Here is a 12,910-nt window from a genome sequence, read left to right as displayed (position 1 = left end):
TGCTATGTTGCCCAAGTTGTTCTCAAACTCCTGGCCTCAAGCAATGCTCCCACTTCAGCCTCTCAAAGTGCTGGGATTATAGGTGTAAGCCACTGCAACTGGCCCTACTCACAAATTTCTATGTGCATGTTGAACTCCCATATGCCAGCTAATAGGAATACAAATTTGTTGACCTCCCAAGAGGGCAGTGTGGCATCATCCATATCAAAATGGAAACTGTGTATGACTTCAGCCCAACAATGACACTTGCAGTTATGTCCTACGGCCAGCTATATTTAGACACGTGCACAAAGTTGAATGCATACAAATATTCATTGCTGTCTTGTTTCCAGTTTTCTCCTGGCATAGGTCATTTGAATAGCCATTAATGCAGACTGGTCACATAAATTAGGAAATACTCCACGTCAGAAAATATGCACTCGATAAAAAGAATGAGGTAGATTTACGTGCACTGATGTGCTGACATCTCCGAGATAAATTCTGTAAAAAAGCCGGCACAGAACAGCACTATATATACACACACAGAGTGAGCTGTTGAAGAGTGATGACATCTGGGGAACATGACTGGGCCTGGGGTGGGAGTAAAGGTTTTTTCTTTTCATTGTATAACCTTCTAAACTACCTGAACATTTTCTACACACACACACACTTTTTTGAGAGAATCTCGCTCTGTCGCCCAGGCTGGACTGCAGTGGCACCATTTCAGCTGACTGCAACCTCCACCTCCCAGGTTCAAGCGATTCTCCCGCCTCAGCCTCCTGAGTAGCTGGGACTACATGGTGTGCTACCGTGCACGCCTAATTTTTGTATTTTTAGTAGAGACAGGGTTTCGCCATGTTAGCCAGGCTGGTCTTGAACCCCTGACCTGAAGTGATCTGCCCACCTCAGCCTCCCAAAGTGCTGGGATTACAGGTGTGAGCCACTGCGCTCAGCCCTCTTCTGAACTTTATGTAACCATGATCAAATGACAAATTGAGTTTCCTTCATCTTCTTGGTTTTTGTTCACATCTATGTACAATAAAATGTACTTTTTTTTGGCAGACAGTACTGAGTTTTGACAAATGCCTAAAGTAATGTAACCACCACCACAACAGTTTCTTCACCCCTTGAAGTTAATCCTTTTATAATCAACCCCTCTCCCCATCTCTAGCAACCACTGCTGTGTTCCTTGTCCCTCAGTTTTGCCTTTTCTAGAACGTCATATGTATGGAATCATACAGAAGGGTAGCCTTCTGAATCCCTGCCCCTTCTTTCTGCACAATCCCTTTTATAATTGGTGATCTTACCTCTGGCCAGGTCTATCAAAGCACACCCTTTATACTTTTGCTCTCTTTTTATTTTTGAGACAGGGTCTCACTCTGTTGCCCAGGCTGGAGTGCACTGGTGTGATCACGGCTCACTGCAGCCTTGACCCCCAGAGCTCAAACGATTCCCCCACCTCAGCCTCCAGATTAGCTGGGACAACATATGCACACCACCATGCCTGGTTAATTTTTGTATTTTCTATAGAGAATGGGTTTTGCCATGTCGCCCAGGCTGGCTTTGAACTCCTGGCCTCAAGTGATCCTCCTGCCTTGGCCTCCTGAAGTGTTGAGATTTCAAGCATGATCCACCATGCCCAGCTACTTTTGCTCTCTAACTGACCTACACGTAGATCTTTTCTGCCTTTTCCTAGATCAGTAATGTGCTGGGATTCCAAACAGCCAGCATAAATGTCCAGAATCTTAGTGCTTCTGGACATAAAAGTCCAGATGCTGACGGGCCAGTGTGAACCTCTTCTTGGGGATCTCTTTAGAAACACTAGATGATTTTCTACAACAGTATTTCTTTTTTTTTTTTTTGAGACAGAGTCTCACTCTGTCGCCCAGGCTGGAGTGAGTGCAGTGGCATGATCTCGGCTCACTGCAAGCTCTGCCTCCCAGGTTCACACCATTCTCCGGCCTCAGCCTCCCAATTAGCTGAGACTACAGGCGCCCGCCACCATGCCTGGCTAATTTTTTGTATTTTTAGTTGAGACTGGGTTTCACCGTGTTAGCCAGGATGGTCTCGATCTCCTGACCTCATGATCCACCTGCCTCAGCCTCCAAAAGTGCTGGGATTACAGGCGTAAGCCACCGCGCCCAGCCTTCTACAATAGTATTTCTAATCTGCTTGGTAGACTTGCTTAAGCACCCAGACACCACCAGGTAAACATTAAGAGGAAAAGAGAGAGCAACTCCAGGTATTAAAAAGAGGGACCAGGAATTTAAACAAGGGACAAGAAAAACTCTCATGAGAGCAAATTCCCCAGTACTTCATGAAATGAACATACGGATTTCATACTATAATAATACAAATTCCTATTCTTATGCTGCAACGGTATTTTAGAAGTAGGACTCTAAATTTCACATGATACTGGCAGCCTTTTTCTTTTTTTTTTTTTTTTGCTTAAAAAATCATTTTGCTGCTTTATTTATTTATTTTTGAGGCAGGGTCTCACTGCACTTGCTGGAGTGCAGTAGTGCAATCTCAGCTCACTGCAACCTCTGCCTCCCAGGTTCCAGCAATTCTCCCACCTCAGCCTCCTGAGCATCTGGGACTACAGGTGCATGCCACCACATCCGACTAATCTTTGTATTTTTAGTAGAGACAGGGTTTTGTCATGTTGGCCAGGTTGGTCTCGAATTCCTGGCCTTAAGTGATCCGCCAGCCTCAGCCTCCCAGAGTGCTGAGATTGCAGGCGTGAGCTGCCGCGCCCAGCCTAGTTTGCTGCTTTCTTGAACAAACATTACAGAGCAATCTTCTCCCCAATATGATGTTCTTTTAATTTAAAAACCAATTCATAGGATATTGTCTCAAATAGGTAGAAACCAGATACAAAGATTTTTGAATGATGTGAACTTACAAATATAAAAAATACAAATATGTTGGCCAGGAGTGGTGGCTCACGGTTGTAAATCCCAGCTTTCTGGGAGGCCGAGGCAGGCGGATCACCTGAGGTCAGGAGTTCAAGACCAGCCTGGCCAACATGGTGAAACCTTGTCTCTACTAACACTACAAAAAAAAAAAAAAAAAAAAAACAGCTGGGTGTGGTGGCACACGCCTGTGATCCCAGCTATTCAGGAGGCTGAAGGAGGAGAATCGCTTGAACCCAGCAGGTGCAGATTGCAGTGAGCCAAGTCGTGCCACTGCACTCCACCCTGGGCAACATAGCAAGACTCAACCTCAAAAAATAATAATAATAATAATAAAATAAAATAAATTAAAAATAAAACGTGCTCTATAAATAATTATAAAGAAACATAAAAGCACTTTTTCACATCCTTCAAAGATTAAAAAGAAGCAAACTCACTTTAAACAAGCAAAATAACAATACCAGTAAACGCAATTTTTCTTGAAAGTGCGTAAGATAAAAACATATAATATTAAGTGGCATTTGCAGATGTAAGTTGAAGATGCTTCCAATTTGTGTTTACTACATATTAAAATTCCTAAAAATTAAGAAAGCATTAATGGTGGTTTCCCAGAGAGAATGGTTTAAAGGGATAGAGGGGAAAGACACACAGCTTTCTCCGTATAATGTCTATATTGTGCTTTTCTCTTCTGTATTTTTTTTTTCTTTGAGACAGGGTCTCACTTTGTCACCCAGGCTGGAGTGCAGTGGCGTGATCTTGGCTCACTGTAGCCTCGACCTCCCAGGTTCAAGCTATCCTCCTGTCTCAACCCCTCCCAAGTAGCTGGGACTACAGGTGCCCAGCAGCACATCCAACTAATTTTTGTATTTTATTGTAGAGACAGGGTTTTACCATGCTGCCCAGGTTGGTCTTGAACTTCTGAGCTCAAGTGATCTGCCTGCCTCAGCTTCCTAAAGACCTGGGGTTATAGGCGTGAACCACCACACCCAGCCATATTCCAATAAAAATGAAAGCACATTTTGTCAATTAGTTTGAAGTGTTTTACACACACTACATTTAGGGATATCTGTTTAATAATATCATGGGCTGGGCACAGTGGCTAATGCCTGTAATCCCAGCACTTTGGGAGGCCAAGGAGGCGGGCGGATCACCTGAGGTCGGGAGACTAGATTGACCAACATAGAGAAACCCTGTCTCTACTAAAAATATAAAATTAGCCAGGCGTGGTGGCGCATGCCTGTAATCCCAGCTACTCAGGAGGCTGAGGCAGGAGAATCGCTTGAACCCGGGAGGTGGAGGGTGTGGTGAGCGGAGATCACGCCGGTACACTCCAGCCTGGGCAACAAGAGCGAAACTCTGTCTCAAAAAAAAAAAAAAAAAAAGAAAAAAGAAAAAGAAAAAAGAAACTTACCCATTACTTTAAGGCAACCATATAAAATTAGTGATACACAAAGGAGAAAGTTTTAAGATTTGTTTATGGGACTATGTAATTATGTAATTTCTGTGTGTTCTTTTTTTTTTTTGAGACAGAGTCTTGCTCTGTTGCCCAGGCTGGAGGGCAATAATGGCACAATCTCAGCTCACTGCAACCTCCGCCTCCTGGGTTCAAGCGATTCTCCTGCCTCAGCCTCCTAAGCAGTTGGGACTACCAGCGCCCACCACCACACCCATCTAATTTTTGTATTTTTAGTAGAGGTGGGTTTTCGCCATGTTGGCCAGGCTGGTCTTGAACCCCTGACCTCAGGTGATCCACCTGCCTCAGCCTCCCAAAATGCTGGAATTACAGGTGTGAGCCACTGTGCCCAGCCAATTCCTGTGTTTATTTTAGATTTTAAGTTCATTAAACAGAAATTGTGTCTACAATTTTTTTTGTTAAATAAATCGTAAAAGCTTAGGAATAACAATTATGAACAATTAAGAAAGGGATATAATAATAAGTTTCTAAAAATACTGACTAGGGAGTTTCATTTAAAATAAATACTAAAGCAATGACTACTAATAGTTTTAAGTATATCCTTCCAGAAATACAGAGGCAAACATGTATTATGTATATTTATAGACAATATTTTCACTAATAAAGGATGCCTTTGAAATAGAAATCTCCCCAACTGAGCATTTATTTCATATTTCAGTAACACCAAAGTCAGCCTGGGCAGCATAGGAAGACCCTGTCTCTACAAAAAAAAAATTGAGTAGCTGGGCATGGTGGCTCGTGCCTATGGTCCTAGCTACTCAGGAACCTGAGGCAGGAGGATCGCTTGAGCCCACAAGTTCAATGCTGTAGTGAGCTATGATCATGCACTGTACTCCAGCCTGGGCAACAGAGCAAGACCCTGCCTCTAAAACAAACAAACAAACAAATAATAATACCAAAGGGATTCCCCTTTGGGTGGGTACAATGAGGTAAGGGATGTGAAAATGCTAGTAATCGAAAAATGCAGAGCAGGGGGTGAGAATAAATCAACACAGCATACACAAAAGAACCTCTGAGTGGCATTTGCTTGTGAACTTGGGCAGCAATCGTCTTGACAAATGAAAAACAAGCTGGCCCAGTACCACCCCCAACCGTCAAACTGAAATCTTTGAGTGTCAGGTGACCAAAGCTGCCTAATATGCCCAGCCCATCTAGTCATTCAAGTCGCAGCTATGCCAATGGCTGCCCAAATGATAAGATCTGGCTTGGGCCTGGGTTCTTAACTGACAGTGACAATTGTTAAGATGGTACGGGGCACTTTCCAGAGGATAAGGAAGGGTGCACTATACAAAACACTAGACTTGAAATCGAGTCAGCATTCTATGCCGGGCTCTATGGATACAAAGATAAAGCAGATGCCAAGCCTGTTCGGTCTCACAGGAAAAACCTATCGGTAAACAGCCAGAGTGGCCACAGATGCTGTAAACTTAGACATACACTGCAGGAGCTCAAGTGAACCCACCATCAGCTTGGCCTGGGAGGCGCAGGAGGGACTCCAGTAGGGGCATTCTGGCTCTGTTTTGGAGGGCAAGCAAGACAGGTGGACAAGGCAGGTGCTAATTCCAGTCAATGGGAACAACATGTACAGGGACATGGAGTCATGACACTGAATGGCATTGAATGGCATGGAATGTCTGGAATGGCAAGTTGTTTAGCAAGGCAGAAGGGCATGTGGGAGGACCGTGAGATACAACTGGAGGGCGAGGTGAGGACGACTTTATCCTGTGTAGGGTGAGATGCTGTCAAGTTTTCAAAAAAAATGTAAGTGTCGGACGAGCGCAGTGCCTCATGCTTGTAATCCCAGCACTTTGAGAGGCTGAGGTGGGTGGATCATCTGAGGTCAGGAATTCAAGACCAGCCTGGGCAACATGGCCAAACCCTGTCTCTACTAAAAAATACAAAAAAAAAAGGCCAGGTGTGGTGGTGGACGCCTGTAGTCCCAGCTACTCGGGAGGCTGAGGCAGGAGAACCACTTGAACCTGGGAGGCGGAGGTTGCAGTGAGCCAAGATCACGCCACTGCTCTCCAGCCTGGTTGAGAGTGCAAGACTCCATCTCAAAAAAAAAAAAAAAAAATCTAAGTGTCAAAAGCAGCCTGGCAGGAGCGTGGTATACGGCTGCAGCAACAAAGGCCAGGAACATGCTTCCTGGGCGCCCTGGCTGCCATGCCCAGAAGCACCAGGTATGCAGAAGGCACTCAATAAATACTCACTAGATGGTGTGGGGTTAAGATGGCAGTGGGGATGAAGAGAAAGCAGTGCATTCAAAAGAAGCTCGTGGGTGCTGATCAGGCGGGGAAGAGGAAACTGAAGAAGAGAAAGCACTTAAGGCTGAGACCACAGGATGAGGCAGCAGGAGCCTGCTGCCCTTCATTCATATGATCATTGTTTTTTTTTTTTTTTTTGAGACAGAGTCTCGCTCTGTTGCCCAGGCTGGAGTGCAGTGGCGCAATCTCGGCTCACTGCAAGTTCCACCTCCTGGGTTCATGCCATTCTCCTGCCTCAGCCTTCTGAGTAGCTGGGACCACAGGCGCCTGCCACCACGCCTGGCTAATTTTTTTGTATTTTTAGTAGAGACAGGGTTTCACCGTGTTAGCCAGGATGGTCTCGATCTCCTGACCTCGTGATATGCCCGCCTCGGCCTCCCAAAGTTCTGGGATTATAGGCGTGAGCCACTGAGCCTGGCAATATGATCATTGTTATTTACATACAGACTGTGCGCTGCACCTGTCAGCCACTGACGATGCACAGATGAACCTGGCCCTGACTTCACAGGAGCTCAGTTTGCTGGTTAGGGCAGACAGACAAACACGATCACAACTCAAACAGGGACAAGCTCTTCAACAGTGACACAAGGTAGTAGGTAGCTGTTGTGGCAGGGGTAAGGGCAGCCTGGGGACCAGCTCTAACGAAGTACCTGTTGAGTGGAAGACGGGAAAGAAGAGGAGCAGATGGTCAGGTGGATACCCATGGAAGGGAGATTCTAAGCAGAACCAGTGACCGCCAAAGCCACAAGTGTGCAAATAGCACCAGCATTTGGAAGCACAGGCCCGGGGGAGAGAGGAGGTTGACAGACCCATGCCAAGAAGAGTCCTGCCTTAAAGCAGCAGCTCCCTGACTCCCCTCCCCACCACCACACTCCGTCCAGCCCCAGTACCCCTGTCTTCCACACTGCTGCTCCAGAGACCTGTTCCCACACCTTTCATTTCCAGAAACTTCAAACCCAGAGGAGTTTAAACATGACAATGAAGACTTTTCCGCCCTGCATCTAGATTTTAAAAATGAACATTTTACCATTAAAAGTTTTTCTCTACATATATTTGCTTTTTAATTTCTTTTTTCTCTTTTTTTTTTCAGACAGGGCCTTGTTCTTTCATGTCAGCTGGAGGGCAGTGGCGCGATTTCGGCCCACTTCAGCCTCCACCTCCTGGGCTCAAGCAATTATCTTGCTTCAGCCACCTGTATAGCTGGGACTACAGCCCTGCACCACCACACCCGGCTAAATTTTGTAGTTTTAGTAGAGACAGGGTTTCACCATGTTGTCCACGCTGAACAGGGCAAGACTATCTCCAAGGAAAAAAAAAAAATTCTTATAGTCGTCCCCTTCACTAACAGGTTCGAGCCTACACTCTTCGTAGGAATCCAGACGAGTATTGCTGAGGGTTGAGCTAGGGCAGTGAAGATGGAGAGGGTGGATTCAAGACATACTAGAGGCAGAACTGACAGATTTGGTAAATGACAGATCGGGGGAAAAAAGAGGGATGGGCTTGGGGAAGACCGTCTGGTGTCTGGCCTGGGCCACCACATGGAAAATGTTTCATGACTGGAGAAAAAGAACCCAAGAGAAGCAGGCTTCGTAGAAGGAAGAGGAGTTAAATCCTGGGTACAGCAGTGTTTTGAGCACCTGTGAGAAACTCATGCAATGTCTAGGAAGCGGCTGGGAATTCCAAGCTTGCTGCTGAGCAGCGCTAAGTGAAATACGCTGGCTAATGTACAGGCAGGGATGAGGCTCCCGGAAGGACACCCTTCTTCCTTGCTGAAACTGATTCGGCAAGGTCACTCACAACACCCCTGTTGGCAAATCCTGTTTTCTTCTGTCATTTTACCTAACCCTTTGGCAGCATATGGCACTCCCTCCCTCCTCCTGGTCACTGTCACATAACAATGACCTTGCCAGCTCCCCCTCCTACATTCAGCCTATATACGCTGCACGTCCCAGGGCTTGCTTTGCAGCCCCTTTTCTCTCCACACTCTCGCCTCAAGCAATCTCACACATTCCTATGGTTTTTTGTTGTTTGTTTTTGTTTTATTTTGGAGACAGGGTCTGGCTCTGTCACCTAGGCTGGAATGCAGTGGCATGATCTTGGCTCACTGCAACCTCCACCTCCCAGGTTCAAGCCATACTCCCACCTCAGCCTACCAAGTACCTGCGACTACCGGCGTGTGCCACCATGCCGGGCTAATTTTTGTATTTTTTGTAGAGATGTGTTTTGTCATGTTGCCTGGGATGGTCTCGAACTCCTAAGCTCAAGCGATCAGCCCAGCTCGGCCTCCCAAAGTGCTGGGATTACAGCCTGAGCCACTGCACCTGGCTTCCTATGGTTTCAAAAAAGTTTCATTATGCAAATTTTTATTTATGTACTTATTTATTATTAGGGACGGAGTTCCGCTATGTTGCCCAGGCTGGTCTCAAACTCCTGGGCTCAAGCAATCCTCCTGCCTCAACCTCCCAAAGTGCAGGGATGACAAGTGTGAGTCACCGCGTCCAGCCTTTATTATGAAAAATGTAAATCAAATACAAAACAGTATAATGAAATCCATGTGTCTATTAACATTTAGCATTCCTATATGCTGACAACTCCTAAATGTTACCTGTAACCCAGACACCTCCTTTGAGGAGTCATACTGCCAACTGTCTATTTGCTTTTCCACTTGAATAGCACACAGCCTTCATAAACTTTACCAGGTCCTAAACTGCTCTGAATTCTTCTTCCCCAGCCCTCCTGAATTACTGGTAAGCTCCAGATGGCCTTGGACGCCTTATTCACTGATGTCTCTCAACAGTGAACAGCTCCTGGCATGTGGTAGGCACTCATATTTTGGCAGAACAGCTCTCAGCAAACTGTCAACTCTCAGTGCCAGCGTCCACTCAGCTGGCCACTACCCTTAATTCTGCCCCCTCTCCCAAGTCAGACTCATCTTTTTAAAAAGATCAGGCCGCGCATGGTGACTCACGACTGTAATCCCAGCACTTTGGGAGGCCGCGGCTGGTGGATCACCTGAGGTCAGAAGTTCGAGACCAGCCTGACCAACATGGTGTCTCTACTAAAAATACAAAAATTAGCCGGGTGTGGTGGTGCATGCCTGTAATCCCAGGTACTTGGGAGGCTGAGGCAGGAGAATTACTTGAACCCGGGAGGCGGAGGTTGCAGTGAGACAAGATCGTGCCGTTCCACTTCAGCCAAGGCAACAAGAGCAAAACTCCGTCTCAAAAAAATAAATAAACAACAACAACAACAACAATAATAATAATAAACCATGTTACTGAAACCTCCCTGGTCCACGGCGAGTTTAACACACAGTTCCTTTGGTAATTTAAACTACCCAAAGCAATGAATACGAGAAAGCAACTCTGGGTAAATCAGGATAGGCTTTGCTGTTTGAATGTGGAAAATAGCACATGCAAATGTTAAGGTGATGAATTTGGACAACCAAACGTCCAATCCACTGAAGTTAGAAAAAGAAAGTTTAAACAAGGAGCCCCACGCCTGAACTTAGTGCTGATAACTCTAAGTACTTTTAGATCCACGGCCGGCTTTAAATTTCAACTCAAAGACGTAACTGATTTGACCTCCTCCAAGCTCTAACTTCCCCCACCCTCCGCGGAGAGCTGGCCCGGAACAATGCTTTACGCTTTTATTCCCCACTCACAGCACCTCAGAGGCCAGGGTCACCAACGTCCTCGGCAGACGCAGCCACTCAGGCTTGGAACAGCCTCCGGCGAGCACCCAGCAGACGGCGTCCGGGGCCTGCGGCCTCAGGCGCGCGCTGTCCCTGTCCCCGGCCCCGGGTTGCGCCGGTCAGGGCCCTGCAGGCCGGGCCAGCGCCGCGGGGAGGACGTGGCCTCCGGGCCGAGCCTCGGGCGCCTTCCCGGGCGAGGGTGGAGCCGCAGGGCGGCCCGTCCCCGCCGTGACCTTGAGCCCGAGGACGCCCCGACCCCGCCCCAGCTCCGGCCCCACCGCCCCGAGACGGGGCGGCCACCCGCGCAGGGGACAGGGCCGGGGCGGAGACCGGCGCCGGGAAACCCCGCGCCCTCCGCCACGCGGCGGCCCCTCCCCGGCCGCTCCCGGAAAGGGCGGCGCTGCTCACCGGAGCCTGGGCAGAAGGCTGCAGGGGGCCGCCCGCCGCAGGAGGCCGCCGGCCCAGGCCGCTCCGCGGGCGCGGAGCACTCGCACCGCCATCTTGCTCGGCGCCTCGGCTCCCACCGCCCGGGCGCCGCCGCTGACGCCGCCGCCGCGCGACCCCTCCCCCGGCCGGGCCCCAACGCGGCCACTGCAGTGCGGGGCGCGGCCGCCAGGGGGAGCAGGGCGCGCGGCCGCGGGGTTGGGCGGGGCGTCCAGGCGCCAAGGCCAGGCCGCTGCAGGAAAGCGCGAAGCCCAAGCGCAGTCAGTGCAAGCCGATCACTTCAGCGGGAGGAGCTCGGTGCCCAGAAGCGCGGGTGCAGAAGGGACAAGAGCATAGTTTCAATGATCAGGGAAAACCCCACAAGGAAACAGTAACACTGTGCCTAGGGGAATCCAGGGCCTGGGGCGGGGCAGTGGCAGTGGGGTTCCCCCCACCCCACCCCGCCAATGTCTTAAATTGTGTAGTATATGAATATATTGTCATTTCAAAAAGTCCCACAACGCTTTAACAAGTGCATTCTGGGGCCAGACGCAATAGCTCACGCCTGTCATCCCAGCACTTTGGGAGGCTGAGGCCGGAGGATCTCTTGAGGCCAGGAGTTCGAGACCAACCTGGGCAACATAGCGAGCCCTCACTCTGCAAAAAAATTTTTAAATTAGCCGGGCATGGAGGAGCACGTCTGTGGTGCCAGCTACACTGGAGACTGAGGCAGAAGGATCGCTTGAGTTCAGTAGGTGGAGGCTGTAGTGAACTATGATCGTGCCACTGCACTCCAGCCTGGGCAAACACACGACATCCTGTTGCAAAAAAGAAGGAGGGAGAGAGAGGAAGGAAGGAGAAAGAAAGGAGGGAGGGAGGGGAAAGAAAGAGAAAGAAAGAAAGGAAAAGAAAAGAAAGAAAGTGAGGAAAAAATTAAAAAACACCACACACACACACACACACACACACACTTAAGGAGAAAGGACTGGGAAGGTTCTCTTGAGGTCTTGGGACTGCATCGTTCCCATTCATTTCAGCACCAGTGGGCACTGGCCATGGGGAGTCCTTGGTACCTACCCTCAAGGCCGTCTGGGTCTAGTGGGGACAGAATGTACAATGATGATTGGACCGAGTGTGCTAAGTGTCAAGATAGACAGGTTCATGAGACGCGATAGAGGCACGGAAAGAGAGCATGTAACCGGGGGTGGCTGTGAATTAGAGCATAGACGGGGAGAAAGTTCTCCAAGGAGCTGGCAGGACATATCAGTCCCAGGGGAAGAAGGGAGGGTATCCCTGGCTGAGGAAATAACTTAAGCAAAGGCGTGGATCTGGGTGGCTGGCGCTGTAGAGGGAAAAATGTGTCCTCTAGGAAGATTTAAAAAAGCCACAAATGTAGCCGGGCGCGGTGGCTCACGTCTGTAATCCCAGCACTTTGGGTGGCTGAGGCGGGTGGATCACCTGAGGTCAGGAGTTCGAGACCAGCCTGGCCAACACAGTGAAATCCCATCTCTACAAAAATACAAAAATTAGGCAGGCATGATGTTGGGTGCCTGTAATCCCAGCTACTCAAGAAGCTGAAGTGGGAGAATCGCTTGAAGCTGGGAGGTGGAGGGTGCAGTGAGCCGAGATCGTGCCACTGCACTCCAGCCTGGGCAACAGAGTGAGACTCCATCTCAAAGAAAAAAAGAAAAAAGCCACAAATATAACCATGAAAACTGCAACCAAGGCGAGGGCAGGAGGAAGGAAGCTGGACCCTGGGGGTGGGGGAGAACCTGGGAGGAGTAGGGGCTCTGGCCACCAAAGGGAGCATTTCTAGGCCAGTGTGGAGCTGCAGAGGTAGGGAGGAAAGTGCCCTCAGGACTGGGTTGCTTGCAGGTCATAAGGTGGACAAAAACTGGGAGGTTCCCTGAAGCTGGTAATCTTGGGGGCCAAGGGAGCATCAGGGCTCAAGTGGTGCAGTTTTCTGACTGGGGTAGAATTTCAACACGTTAATATGGCAAGGAGCCACCAGGGAGGACAGAGATGGACCCTGTGGATGGAGGAGGGCTTTGCCCCAGAGCAGGGAAAGGCACCTGTCCCTTGGAGGCCAGTGGGATGGAGGCCAAGGGACACAAGGATAGGAGGCCAGAGGCTGTGTGGCTGAGGACCTCCTGGCCTCAAC

The 12,910-nt window shown here is 48.9% G+C and overlaps 1 protein-coding gene across 2 annotated transcripts in view; it reads right to left on the bottom strand.

Moving 5' to 3' along the window:
- NIPSNAP2 (nipsnap homolog 2) overlaps nucleotides 1–10,902 on the bottom strand; it is a 34,644-nt gene extending 23,742 nt beyond the window's left edge. For both annotated transcript variants that reach the window (XM_024241321.3, XM_024241322.3), the window contains exon 1: nucleotides 10,735–10,902. In XM_024241321.3, coding sequence (XP_024097089.1) covers nucleotides 10,735–10,826 — 92 coding nt within the window. In that variant the 5' untranslated portion in view covers nucleotides 10,827–10,902. The remainder of the gene's footprint in view (nucleotides 1–10,734) is intronic.
- Between the last annotated feature and the right edge of the window lie 2,008 nt (nucleotides 10,903–12,910).

Source organism: Pongo abelii, chromosome 6 (genome assembly GCF_028885655.2).
Source record: "Pongo abelii isolate AG06213 chromosome 6, NHGRI_mPonAbe1-v2.0_pri, whole genome shotgun sequence".
Classification (NCBI taxonomy): domain Eukaryota; kingdom Metazoa; phylum Chordata; class Mammalia; order Primates; family Hominidae; genus Pongo; species Pongo abelii.
This window is presented reverse-complemented; position numbering and strand designations above follow the sequence as displayed.